Source organism: Cervus elaphus, chromosome 29 (assembly GCF_910594005.1).
Source record: "Cervus elaphus chromosome 29, mCerEla1.1, whole genome shotgun sequence".
Lineage (NCBI taxonomy): Eukaryota > Metazoa > Chordata > Mammalia > Artiodactyla > Cervidae > Cervus > Cervus elaphus.
The window spans coordinates 11,307,857-11,321,174 of NC_057843.1; the positions used below are offsets into that span (position 1 = coordinate 11,307,857).

At 54.4% G+C, this 13,318-nt stretch overlaps 1 protein-coding gene across 1 annotated transcript in view; it reads left to right on the forward strand.

Moving 5' to 3' along the window:
- Positions 1–1,094: 1,094 nt before the first annotated feature.
- The window catches only part of SCARA5 (scavenger receptor class A member 5), a 128,484-nt gene continuing 116,260 nt past the window's right edge, over positions 1,095–13,318 (forward strand). Inside the window, exons 1-2 of the mRNA XM_043891178.1 lie at positions 1,095–1,444; positions 5,425–5,545. Of these exons, the coding sequence (XP_043747113.1) occupies positions 5,431–5,545 (115 nt within the window). The 5' untranslated portion in view covers positions 1,095–1,444; positions 5,425–5,430. The remainder of the gene's footprint in view (positions 1,445–5,424; positions 5,546–13,318) is intronic.

Below are 13,318 nucleotides of genomic sequence, written 5' to 3' on the forward strand. Positions count from 1 at the left end.
GGCCTGGCAGACTGTTCTCAGGTACGAGGTCTGCCCCTCCAGTGCTAAGGCTGACTTTGTAACCAATAAACGGGCAAATGTTCATGAACGTTACCTTCAGAGCTGTCGCTGGGGTGAGAGGCGGGGGAAGGGGCATACATACAAACTGACCATGTACCATGGTTCTGATTGTTTTCAGAATTTCTCTGATGCTTCTCCCATCACCATCTCAACCTGAATGAAGGTAATCACCCCCTTAACATTTTGGTGAGAGCTCCTGTTTTTACACATTAAACATAGTTATGCTGAGATTTACAGGTGTGGTCAGACGCTCAGCTGTGCCCCACTCTTTGTGACCCCGTGGACTGTAGCCTGCCAGGCTCCTCTGTCCATGGGATTCTTCAGACAAGAATACTAGAGTGGGTTGCCATTTCCTCCTCCAGGGGATCTTCCCAACCCAGGGATCAAACCTGTGTCTCTTAAAAACAAACAAACAAAAAAACCTGTGTCTCATGTCTCCTATGTTCTCTACCAGTAGCGCCATGGTTATTTGTGTCCAAGCCTGCCTCTCAGCCTGGGTTGCAACCCCCTAAGGACAGCAGCCTCCTCTCACTCACCCCTGTAGCCTAACCCTTGTACAGTGTCAGTGCTTCAGAAATCCTGGCTTCCTTCATGAACCGCATTGAACTTGACTTTGGGAAGCTCCTTCAGCACCCTCAGAGTCCTCTTCTGAATCTCCCTGGTGTGGGCAGTCTGTGTCCTTTAAGGGTAGATACTGCTCCAAGAAAACACGGAAAGTAGTCATTCTACCCCAAATTTGGTGAATGAACTGAGCAATGCCAATCTTGTCCTATAAATAAATTTACAAGGCTGGGTTCCTTGCACAGCTCCTAAGCCAGGTCTAGCTGCCATTCTGCTAGAAGCTTTCCAAAAAGTATCTCTAGCAGAGCCTTTAGAACAGGAGGGTGGAGTTCCAAGACCAAGGCTCCTCTGGACGCAGCAGGCATTCCTGTGTGAAGCTGTAATGCTGAGATTGGCCACTAGAGGGAGGATGCGTTCTAGGCCCCAGGGGAGCCTCGCAATTGCTCCAAGAACTTTATAAAGCCTGGCGGCCAGTGCAGCTGCAGTTCACGGCTCAGTCAGTACCTAGCGGAGCCGCTGGTGCCTCCACAGAACATCTCGCGCGCTGCCCGAGGCTGAACGAGGCCAGACACCAAGGGACTCCCACTTGGGCACGAGGTTGAGCCTTGCCTCCTGATCTGATCCTCCTGGAGAAGTGACCCCCGAGACCCTGGGCACCGCGCAGTCTCTTTCTATGACTCCGTCTGGATTCGGCTGGCAGTGGGGACGAGCTCTGAGGGGCTGCCTGGGTCTCGGGGTGGGGGCAGTGGCCAGCTCTCCAGCCACCATGGCAAATGCCAGGAACTGAGGGGACAGGTTCTGCAGCTTCACTGGGGGCACTCAGGTGAGTCTGGGCACTGACTGTCCTGGCACCTGGGCATGGCTTCCTAAAGGCAGCCGGAGGACACAGGGCACGGGCTTGGGCATCGCGTGGAGGTGCGGGTCCTGGGAGGTCTGCCAGGTTTTCATCCATCTGCCTGGGCTGGTGAGTGTGGGTATTTGGGAGCCAGAGGAAGTGATCGCCTTAGTGGCAACTCTGCCTGGCTTGTGTCAGAGCTCCAGAGCCTCTTCAGGGAGCAGATGATACAGGTGCCAGTCTCTCCACGTGTGTGGTGAATGTATGTGCATGCGTGTGCCTGTGGGTGTGCCCAGCGGTGGAACATAGGAAGGCAGAGCTTATTTATAAACCATCTGCACCTCTCTAGTTCTGAGTGATGCTTCAGATGAACTGAGCACAGTTAGAGGAGGACAGGGCTTAAAACCTCCTTAGCCATTCTCTCTCCAGAGAAGACCTTGTTCATGGTGATCCCTATCTGATTTGGAGGAGTTATGAGCCCTATAGAGTTACATGCTGGAACCCAGCAAGGCTGGGGCCACCCCTCTGCAGGAAGAATTGATTGAGTCCTGCTGCTGCCTGGAGGGGGGCTTTGAGAATCAAGGTGCGGCTCCCAGGTCTGGTCTGCATTTGCGATTGCTTTTGCAAAGGGGTCCACATGACATTGTTTCTGGGACTAGCTAGGAGGTTGAGGGGACCCAGACACCCCTGTACCAGGCTGCTTGGCAGGATCAGAAGATGCCGGGGGGCTGTGGGTGGTCTCCCGGCTCCACCACTGTCTCCCCACCTGCCCCATCCATACAGCCCTCCCATGTGCCCTGTTCCACAGGAGACTCACAGAGCCCGTGTGGCTGGGAGGTGCGTCCTCCCCATCGCAAAGGCTGAGGCTGGATGTGTTAGCTGACGGACCAAGCTCTCTGGGGATAAGATGTGGGGCCAGCTTGGGACCCCCTGTCCTCTGAGACCCCACTCCCCACAGGTCACTTTGGTGTCTACACCCTGCCCGGGTTTCCATGGCACTGGCCCCCTCCCTTCCAGCTCTCTTGGCTCCAGGGCCCCCACCTGGCCCTCTTCCCTGCATCACCTTGGGACCGACAGGCGGCCACCGAAAGGGACCAACACATGCATCCTGGCCGGAGCAGCCTCATGCGGGGCCAGTGCCCTGGGTGGGGTTAAATGCTGGAACTCCTCCTCTCTGACATTCTTCGGGATGCCACCTGCCCCCTCACAGTGCCCCTGGGAGGCGGGGAGCTCCTGATGGCGTACGGTCTGTATGGTGTGGGACGAACATACACACATGCTCCAGGGGTGGGGGGGGGGGGTAGAGGCTGGAGGCACTGCTCTATCATCACCACACTTGGCAGTCGGTTGCTCAGACTTGGCCCAAAGGCTCTGCAACCAATGATGGGAAGGTCTAAATTCCTGCCCCCCATTCCTCAAGAAAGAAAAACAGTCCCAAATAAAACCTGGGGCAGACAGAAAGCTCTTAGGTTTCATTCCCCAGTAACAAACATTAGCAGAGTCGGCTGAGCGCTTCCCATCTCAGCGCGCTTACATCTGGCCCCTCTCCTTCTCCCCCGCCCCCAGGCTCCAGCTCCACCAGCTGAGGGGTGGGGAGGGGGCTGGGAGGGGCCGCCCGGAAAGACACATTCCAGATAAGGAGCCCCGCCTCCCAGCTCTGGTCCAGGAGCTGATGGGCAGAGAGAGAAGGTGGAAAGGCAGATGGGGAAACTGGAGCAACCCCAGCTCCGCACCTCCGCCCTGGCACTTGGTGCCCCCACAGGCTCTGGCGGCAGCTGCTGTTGCCTTTGGCAGAGAGAGGGTTCCCCCTCTCAGAGGAGACACTGGCCTCCTGGTTCGCCGCTCCCCAGGACTGAGGCCAGAGGGTGGGGTGCCGCACAGAGCGCTCGTGAAATGAGGGTGTGTCCTCTATAGCTTAGCAGCGGAGCCGCCTGGGGCCCCACCTCCAGGCCCTCCCTGGGCGGAGGACTTGGACAGAGGGCTGGCATCGGAGACTCAGAAACTGGACAGAACTGCAGCCCGGGAGAAGCTGGGTTCAGGGCTCCAGGAACCCCAGGGGGTAGGGAGGAGACATGCTGGCAGGGCTGTGGGCTCCCCTCCACCCCTTCCTCCCAGAGGCTGGGGGGAAGGCCCACAGGGTCTAGGAACACCCTGAGTGGGCATGTGCATACATGTGTATGTGTGTACATGTGTGCAAGCCCTGTGGCTTCTCATCACTGGAGGTCAAAAGCAGACACCCCATCCATCCCTCCAGAGCCAGGCGAAAGATAGGTGGATGGTCCCTGTAGGCTCTGGCCTCCTCTAAGCCCTGAGGTCATAGGTCCCTGGAAAGAAAGGTCAGATCACGAAAATAGGGGATTTGTGTTTGCTATGTCCAGCAGAGGGATCCAGCCAGCCTCTTCCTTCACTGTCCCCACTTACTGGAATGGGATGTTGCCTCTTCCCTTCAGTCAGCGGCCGGTGTCCCCTTCCAGCCACCTGCCAGGCCCTACCCCCTCTCCCAGCCCGCTCTCTGGTCCTCAGGGTCGAGCTGGCTCCATGCTGGGCCTAGGACCCACCCATCCTCCTAGGGCATTTATCTTCCAAAGAATCCACTCTTTAAAAGTGGATTTTTTGGTTCAATATCCACATAGCTATGGGCTTTCCTGGTGGCTCAGTGGTAAAGAATCTACCTGCAATGCAGGAGACCTGGGTTTGATCCCTGGGTTGGGAAGATCCCCTGGTAGAGGGAATGGCTACCTGCTCCAGTATTCTTGCCTGGAGAATTCCATGGACAGATGAACCTAGTGGGCTACAGGCCATGGGGTTGCAAACAGTTGGACACAACTTAGTGACTAAACAGCAACAATCTACATAAAGGGTATCAGAACCAAAAGTCAACATAAACTAATGACTGGAAGTGAGCTAAAAGCAGAGAGTCATTTGTGTAACCACTGAGCGTCTATGCGGGAAAAGGATATCAGTATTTTATGTAAATAAACACTTTGTGATCCAGCCCCACAAATGAATTCTTGTGATTATACAAAGAACGCAAACATATCGTAGAAAACCCAAAAAATACAGAAAACAAAACGAAGCGCAAATCCCCACAAGCCCCGCCAGATTCCTGGAACACGTCTCACCCGGAGAAACCCAGAACATCTCCGCATATAATCTCCCGTCGTGCACTCTGGAATGTGTAGATATTGCAAAATGGGATCGCGTGGTGCGCGCTTGTGTAAATGGGGCTGGGTCATTTCAAATAGCGTGGCACCTCCCCGTGTCGAGGGGGCATTCCTGGAATTCCACGGGGTCCACTCAAAGCCCCAGCCACCCAGGAGACCATCCGGACACCAGAGCCCTCTCCTGGTCTAGGGCTGCCCAGGCCTTAGTGTCTAGGGGACCCCACAAAGGCCTCCTGCTCCCCAGACTCCGATGGGGGTCAGTCCTGACCCCTGAACCCAGCTTCTCTGACCATGCCAGCCCAGCCAAGTTTGGGAACAGTTCTGGTTTCAGTTCTGGTCTGGTGGTCTCTGTACTGTTTCATAGCCTAGTTTCCCCCATTTCCAACACAGAGCAGAAACCCCAGTCTCCCTGCCGTGCCCACGACTCCAGAAGCTTGGAGAGTCTTCTGTGTGGCTCCAGAGGTTTGGCCCCTTCCAGCGCCCCCTGGCATGGCCTTCGGTGCCCTCCCCGCCAGCTCAGGGCTCCAGCCCCACCCAGAGCCATGAGAGGGAGAGGACAGAGCCCACGGTCAGAAAGGTCCCCGGGACTGTGACCTCTCCAAGCCAAGGAAGTTGAGGAGGGGATTCGGATCCTGGTGGCTGACACCTGCTGATGGGGGAGGGTCCCTGTGTTCAGGCTCGGGGTCATCACGAAGGGGTCATGCTCGGGGGCATCCAGGTGATGCCTTGCTCTACAGATTCATTTCCATCTCCAACTACAGCTTATTCTCTCTCCCCTGTATCTGCCCTCCTCTCCTGCTGCAGGACGCGATGGAGAACAAAGCCATGTACCTGCACGCCACCGTGAGCGACCGCGACTCCAGCTCCATCTTTGAGGAGCCCTTTGATGGCAGGAGCCTGTCCAAGCTGAACCTGTGTGAGGATGGTGAGTGCCGTGGGCTGGGTCTTGGCTGCGAAGTCAGCCCTGCCCTCCCCCACCCTGCCACCCCACCCCCCACCGCCGCCTAATACTGCATAGGTTGAACTTCCTGCTCAGAAAGCTCTTTTCTCATTCATGCATCTCAACACACCTCTGTGACCACAAAATGAGACCCACTTCACAGATGACCTAGCGCACACCACACTGAGAAAAGCGTCAGGCATCACACAGCTCGGGCTTCCCTGGTGGCCCAGTGGTAAAGAAGCCGCCTGCCAATGTAGGAGACCCAAGTTTGATCCCTGGGTCAGGAAGATGCCCTGGAGAAGGGACTGGCAACTCACTCCAGTATTCTTGCCTGGAGAGTCCCCATGGCCAGAGGAGCCTGGTGGGCTACAGTCCACAGGGTCACAAAGAGTCTGACGTGACTGAGCAACTAAACAACAACAATTACACAGCCCATCAGTCACAGAGCAGTCCCGGCACTGGGTCTCCTCACTCCGAGCACAGTCCTTTTGCCTGCCATCCTCTCCTCTTCAGTGAGGCTGGGGTCATGCAAAAGGCAACTGAACCAAGAAGCCCAGACCCCTTCAGGTGACAGATCTTCAATCTGCTTCCCAAGGCTTTTGCAAGGAGGGATGCACCTCTCCAGGGTGCTCATCCTCCCCCGAGACGAAGGCCCCAGGTCATGGCGCAGAAAGGGACCCCTTCTCACTGCACCACACTGCATCTTTGGGGGCTAAAACCCTGGAGCAAATGGATGCAGTTTCCTCCTGAGGAGCTCAGAGCATCTTGCCAACAGCTGACTTCTATGCATCCAACAGAGCTCCACACTTAGTAGGTGCTTAATAAATGCTTGTTGCCTGAATGAACACACTCCTCTTTGCAGTTAGTATAGGAGAGCTTCATCCCCACTTCAAAGATGAACTGAAGGGAACTCATGTGAGAGTTTTGTGAAGATTTGTGATCAGTGAGATGGAGATTGGCTATCTTAGGTTTCTCCAGGGAAACGGAACCAGTATGATGTCTACACTTATGAAGAGACTGATTATGAGGAATTGACTCACCTGGCTATGGAGGATGGGAAGTCCCATGATCTTCCCTCTGTCGGCTGGAGACCCAGCAAAGCCAGGGGTGTAGATCAGTCTGAGTCAGAAGGCCTGAGAACCAGAGAAACCAATGGTGTTAGTCACAATCTGAGGGCCAGAAAGGAGGAGATGCTATGTCCCAGCTCCAGCGAGCAGACAGGAAGTAAAAAGCAAATACTGCCATCTTTTGTTGTATTCAGACCCTTCCACCCACATTGGGGAGAACAGTCTGCTCTGATTCCACCAATTCAAAAGCTAATCTCATCCAGAAACACCCTCAGAGGCACCCAGAATGTTTAATCTGGGTACCCCATGGCCAACCAAGTTGACATACAATCAACCATTCCAGATGCCTTTATTCAAACTTTTTCTCAAGCACTGTGTTTCATTGTGCTCCACTCTGCCAGTTGCCTTTGTCTGGAAATTCCTCAAAATTAGAAATGACTCCTCATTCAGGTGCTGAGTGCAGGGAGGGAAGATGGGTGGCTCAGGCAGGGATTGGGGATTGTCTCAGCAAGGACAGGAGAGAGGAGATCTGGGCTCCTTTCCAGGTGGTGCTAGTGGTACAGAATCCGTCTGCCAATGCAGGAGACATAAGACACTCTGGTTTGATCCCTGGGTCGGGAAGATCCCCTGGAGGAGGGCATGGCAACCCACCCCTGTATTCTTGCCTGGAGAATCCCAGGGACAGAGGAGCCTGGCGGGCTACAGTCCATGGGGTCTCAAAGAGTTGGGCACAACTGAAGTGACTTAGCTCGCACACACCTGCCCTAGTAAAAATCCCACCATCAGAACGGTTTCTCTGGATTCCAGTTAACAGACACATTTTGAGGATCCACAATGTGTCAAGCCACGGGTTAGATGCCAGAGATGCTCCAGAGAGAAATTAAACCATTCTTGCCTTCCAAGGGCTTCTGATCCCAGCGGAAAGGACTGGCATGGAGACAGTTACCCACCATGTAAAGGAGGTCAAAATATGTGATTATTAAAGTCAAGAAGGATGAACACTTTCTGGTAAAGGCCTTAAAGACCAAATACCATTTTGTAAGAGAAGAGGTAGATGGAAAAATATTAGCAGCTGAGCTGCGTTGAGACAGGCCAGTGTTTCTGTCAAGTTAATGACACCCGGGAAGAGGTGAAGGACCCCGGGGTGCTGACTCCCTAGTCAGTGCTCAGCTGTTCCCCATCATCACATCCACAAAGGCCAAGGTGGCTTTCACATCCTTCAACTACCCTCTCTCCCCACCAGCCCATCAATAAACAGGCCTGGTTTGGCAAGTAAGAACTGGGGTACAGCTCAGAGGGCTAATTGTAGGGCCATGAGAGCCAGTATTGGGTACCAGTGGGCAAAGTCATGGCAGGGAGACCCTGGGGTGGGGGAAGAGGCCTGGGGAGCTGTTGTTGGGTCATCATCTCTTCTTCTCTTGATCTCATCATACCCCTCCTTTTCTGCACCTGGGATTTAAAAGGCCATTTGGGGCTTCCCTGATGCCTCAGCTGGTAAAGAATCTGCCTGCAGGGCGGGAGACCCGGGTTCAATCTCTGGGTTGGGAAGATCCCCTGGAGAAGGAAATGGCAATCTGCTCCAGTTGCCTGGAAAATTCCATGGACAGAGGAGCCCGGTGGGCTACAGTCCATGGGGTTGCAAAGAGTTGGACATGACTGAGTGACTGAGCACATGGATGAACAAAGACAGGGATCCCTGAAATCTAAAGGAGGCAGAACAAATCAATTCTAAACCTGATTTCCACATTGTCTGGGTCTCCTCCACGCTCATTCCTGGATGCCAGACATGGGGTGGGGGCATGAGGATGCTGGAAAGACCGGAGTATTGAGATGAAACAGCCACCTAAAAGCTCCTGGGTTTCTTGGATTTCCCCCTTCCTTGTCATTTCTAAGAGGAAAATGGTGAGCTCTGACTTGGGGAAATTCAAGCCAGATTTGGTCTGTTTCCCCAGCACTCGGCTTCTTTGACCCTCATCTCTGGAGAGGGAGGAAGGGGTGGGGCTGGCAGGGGCAGAGAGAGGTGGACGGGAGAGCCGAGGTGGGGACCTGCCCGCCCCCCATGCTTTGGGTAAATGAAAGCAGAGTTGCTGGGGCTCCAAGTCCCTCCCAGTATTTTCCCCTTGAAAGCAGGGAGGTGGGAAGGGGAGGTGCCTCCCCTTGGCCCCAGGGATCTTAAGATCAGCGGAAGCAACGCTGAAAAACTGCAGCCTAGATATTGAGGTATGCGTGTGTATTCAGTTGTTTCCAGCTCTTTGCGACCTCATGGACAGCGGAGCCTGGCGGGTTATAGTCCAGGCTCCCCTGTCCATGGGGATGCTCCAGGCAAGAATACTGGAGTGGGTTGTCATGCCCTCCTCCAGGGGATCTTCCCAACCCAGGGATTGAACCCACGTCTTCTGTGTAGGACTCAGGCTGTAACGCAGGAGGGACTTTAAAGTGTTAGGGTGTACATGCCTAATTTTCATGCACTGGCAACCCCTCCCCCCCTCCTCCTTTACTTTCCTCTCCATCTGTGTTTTCCTCCTACCCTGCCTCCATCCCTTCCTTCTGTTCAGGGACCAGGTGAGGAGGAAGCTGAGGGGCTATTCAGGCTGCAGATCCCCATCCCCGCCATGACAGCCCACCCTGCTCCTCTAGCGTGGTGCCTCCCACATCCTTTCAGGCTCTCTCCCTTGAGCCCTCAGCTCCATGGTGACACCTTTGGGACCTCTTCATCCTCTGCACCCCTTGGCCGGGCCCCCTCTTAGGACCCCACCAGCCTCCTCCCTGTGTCTGAGCCCCACTGTGGACAGGATGGCGCCCAGGGCAGGTGCCTGCTCACTTCTGGGTCTCCAGTGGGGAACCCCATGGGTTTCATCTGTGTGGTTGGAATTCATGGGCAGGCTCATGGCAGAACGTGACCTCCAAAGTCTTCGCTCTGTGCCTGCCCCTTCCTTGCTTACCTTTCTCCTCCCGCCTGAAAGCTGAAGCCTCTCTTGTCTGGGGCCAGTAGGCGGAGGGCTGGGCGTGGGTGATGTTTGGCAGGACCTGGCTCCTCCACGGCCCTCTCCAAGGGCCAGCGAGAGGTGTTAGTGTCAGAAAAATATTGCAGTCATGCTCACCCCGCGGCCTCGGGCCCTCCACCACGCTCGGAGCATCATCCACCCGCTGCAAAAGGGCGGCCCGCGGAGGTAATGAGTTACACATGCGACGCCTGCAGCCAGGCCGCTTGCTGAGTGTAGGGTCCGAACTCCCTGTTCCCGCGTCCCTGCCCCATAAAACTAAATTATTCCCCTCGGGGAACCCCCACGTTTACTTTCTCAGCCATCAAACCTCCTCGGTTCATCCAGTGTAGCTGAGGGCTGGTGGGCAGCCGCCCAAAGGTGGGAGTGGATTTCCAGGGAGGCCCCCAGCTATCTTGGTCCCGCCTCCTCCGAAGGTTGGAGAATCAGGCACCCAGGCCGGAGAGCAGAGATGTTAACCCGTGCGGTGCTGCGGGCGCGCGCGCTGACTCCGGCTGTGCTCACTGGGGCTGGTGGGCGGGTGCGATCCTGGGTGTCTCTGGCCCCATTCTTTCCACAAGAGGGAAGGGCAGCCAGGGAAGGTGCCAAGAGCCGGGAGAGTGAACTTTGGCCAGCCTGGGATCTGTGCAGAGTGTCTTCCGTTGCCCCTCCACGCCCACCCACTGCCACTCAGCAATCTGCCTTGTGGGGAGCCACCACAGCCTGGAAGACGGGAGGTTGGCGTGTGTATTTCTCAGATCCTGTCCTACAGGGTCACCGTGCACAGGGTCACCGTGGGCTGCTGTGCCCTTCCGCCTGAGGCAATAGCTCCTTGTAACCGCGCTCTCCACGTGGCTTTCTGCTTCCAGGCTCCAGTAAGTGCTGCCCGAGTGGGCTCTGAGAACACCACTCTGGCCCTTGTGGGCGTCTCACACCCTTGGCTACACCTTTGCACAGATTCCCTTTTTTAAATCCTGTGACATTCTCTGATTTGAACGGGCTGTCTGCCTCACTGGGGTCCTGACGCCCTCATCCTCAGTGTTCCCATCTGCAAAATGGGAGTAATGTTACTCAGCTCTTGGGACCTTGGAGGAATCAGGTGATATAACCTGAGTGAAGCACTCCGGACCTAGTACACCCTCAGTACACAGATACTTCACCTCCCTGCCTTTTAGGAAGCCCCCTGAACACCTTGGGGAAATGGAGAAGGAGAGGGGGAGACAGAGAGGTCAGGAGCAGCAGCTGTCACCCAGGGTCTCCCAGAAGCACCCATGCCACTTCTCAGAGGCCCCCGGCCCAAACAGTGTTTTAAGGTTGGTTCCTCCCTTTTCTTAAAGAAAGCAGCGTTTGGGTTTGTGGGCTTCCCCGTGAAGCCTTGATACTCAAGGAAATCAAGCAATTTCTTTTAGTCCTATTCTCCAAATAGTAGAGTCTGTAAGGAATATTCTGGGTCCCCAGGGCATCTGGTTCTGTGGCAAGTCCGTGTCTGTCCACTCCCCACCTCTGTCAAAGTCACTGGGTCCCTGAGGTGGCCTACCGGAAGAGTTAGGGGTGTGTTTCATGGTCACTGGGTGGAAGCTGGCTTTGCTTCAGACCACACGGCCTTGCTCGCCCTGGGCACCTGGGTAACATCTCTAGCATCCGTGGTAGTCTGCCTCACCCATTACGGGGATGGCCCTGCAGGGCGGCAAGAAGCACTGGTCTTGGAGTCCCACGGACTGGGCTCCATGTCGAGCTCTGACACTTGCAGACTGTGTAATCCTGCTCGGGGGCTTCCCATGTATCTCAAGAGTAAAGAATTCGCCTGCTAAGGCAGGAGACGTGGGTTCGATCCCTAGGACGGGAAGATCCCCTGGAGGAGGGCATGGCAACTCACTGCAGTATTCTTGCCTGGAGAATCCCATGGACAGAGGAGCCTGGTGGGCTACAGTCCATGGGGTTGCAAAGAGTTGGACGTGACTGAGCACACAGCATGCAACCCTGTTTGAGTTCTTAGCTCCGTCTCCTCTGTAAAATGGAATCATAATGGCTCAAGACTCAGGGTTCTTGCCAAGCAACAGGAGTTATTCCATATTTAGTCCTTGCAGAGCCTGGTGTATGCTGAGTGCTCCTAACCACTAGATCTTAGGGTGATCGTTGTCGAAGCCTTTCTGCCTGCCTGGGTCCACCCTAGGGCCCATAAGGTGCTCCGGTTCCTCCTCATGTTCTGTTTTCAGTCTTCAGGACAGGGAGCTTCCTCCCTTCCTCGTCCGAGGTTTATCTGGGGTTGTTGGTTCCTGATGTCAGATAACAAGCAGTGTGATGGATGCCTCCTGGCTTTTCTCCATGTCTTTCCCGGGGCCGTGGACCTGGCCTCCCTGGCCCCCGTCGGCCTGTCCATCCACAGTCATGCAGGACCGTGTGTACTAAGTTCCCTCTGGCTGGCACTGCGTGCCTTGGATTCACCCAAATGTCCCAGTACCCAGCGCTGTGTCTTGCCCATAGAAGGCCTCTTTACTTGCTGAATGACCAACCACATCCTTGTTCACCAAGAACAGAAGTACCAGGATAAAGGAGGGCTGAAAGAGTTGAGTTTAAGACATAAGGAACTGGGACTTAAATCGTCCAAAGAGGACAGTGTTTTAAAGTGCTGCTGATGCAAACCGAAGTGAAAGATCTTGGGTCCTGCCTTCAAGGAGCTCAAAGTCCCCAGAAGAATTCACCTGTCAAGACGGGAAATGCACTGACGTGCTGAGAGACCCTGCCTTACAGTGTGATTCATTCTCTAATGGAAGTGCAGTTAGAGGGGAGAATTTCGCAGTCTACCTGGGGGAGAGAGGAAGTTCTCCTGTAACATAGGAGTGTGGAGGTGTGGACAGGAGCAGTGGTGGAAAGGCAGTGGGGTTCACGGTTAGTAGGTCCTGGTGAGATCAGGGAAACCTGACGGGATGAAGACGGGAGGGGTAACTCTCACCTGGGATGTGTGAAGTTAGGATTAAGAAAGGGCCTCGCTTATTGGTAGAGCCAATCAGAGTGTAATGTGAGCCACGTGAGCAATGCTAAATTTTCTAGTAGCCACATAAAAAGATACATCTGAAAAAACTTTAAATACGGGGACGTATTTGATTTAATCTAATATATTTAAAATGGCTGGGCTTCCCAGGTGGTGCTAGTGGTAAAGAACCTGCCTGCCAGTGCAGGACATGTAAGAGACACGGGTTCAATCCCTGGGTCAAGAAGATCCTCTGGACAAGGGCATGACAGCCCACTCCAGTATTCTTGCCTGAAGAACTCCATGGACAGAGGAGACTGGTGGGTTAGGTCCATAGGATTGCAAAGAGTCAGACATCACTGAAGCAACTTAGCACACAGCACACATTCAAAATACTATAAATTTGATATGTAATCACTGTAAAAGTAATGAAGATATTTATATATTCTTATTTGGGCTGAGCCTTCAAAATCCGGTGTGCATTTTTGCATTCCAAACCTGGCTTATCTTTGGCCACATTTCAAGTGGGTTAGAAAAGATGTGACATCAGAAGAGAAAGAGTCAGAAGTGGAGATTGGGAGACAGCAACAGTGATTGCAGAGAGGGGTAGGGAAGCAGGTGTCCCTTAGCAATGAGGAAAAGTGTACAGTCGTGTGATGTGGGAGCTAGGGCTTTTAGGAAGAAGAGAGAGAAGGTTCTGGAAGTAACAATGAGGAGCAGAGAAAAACACCCCATG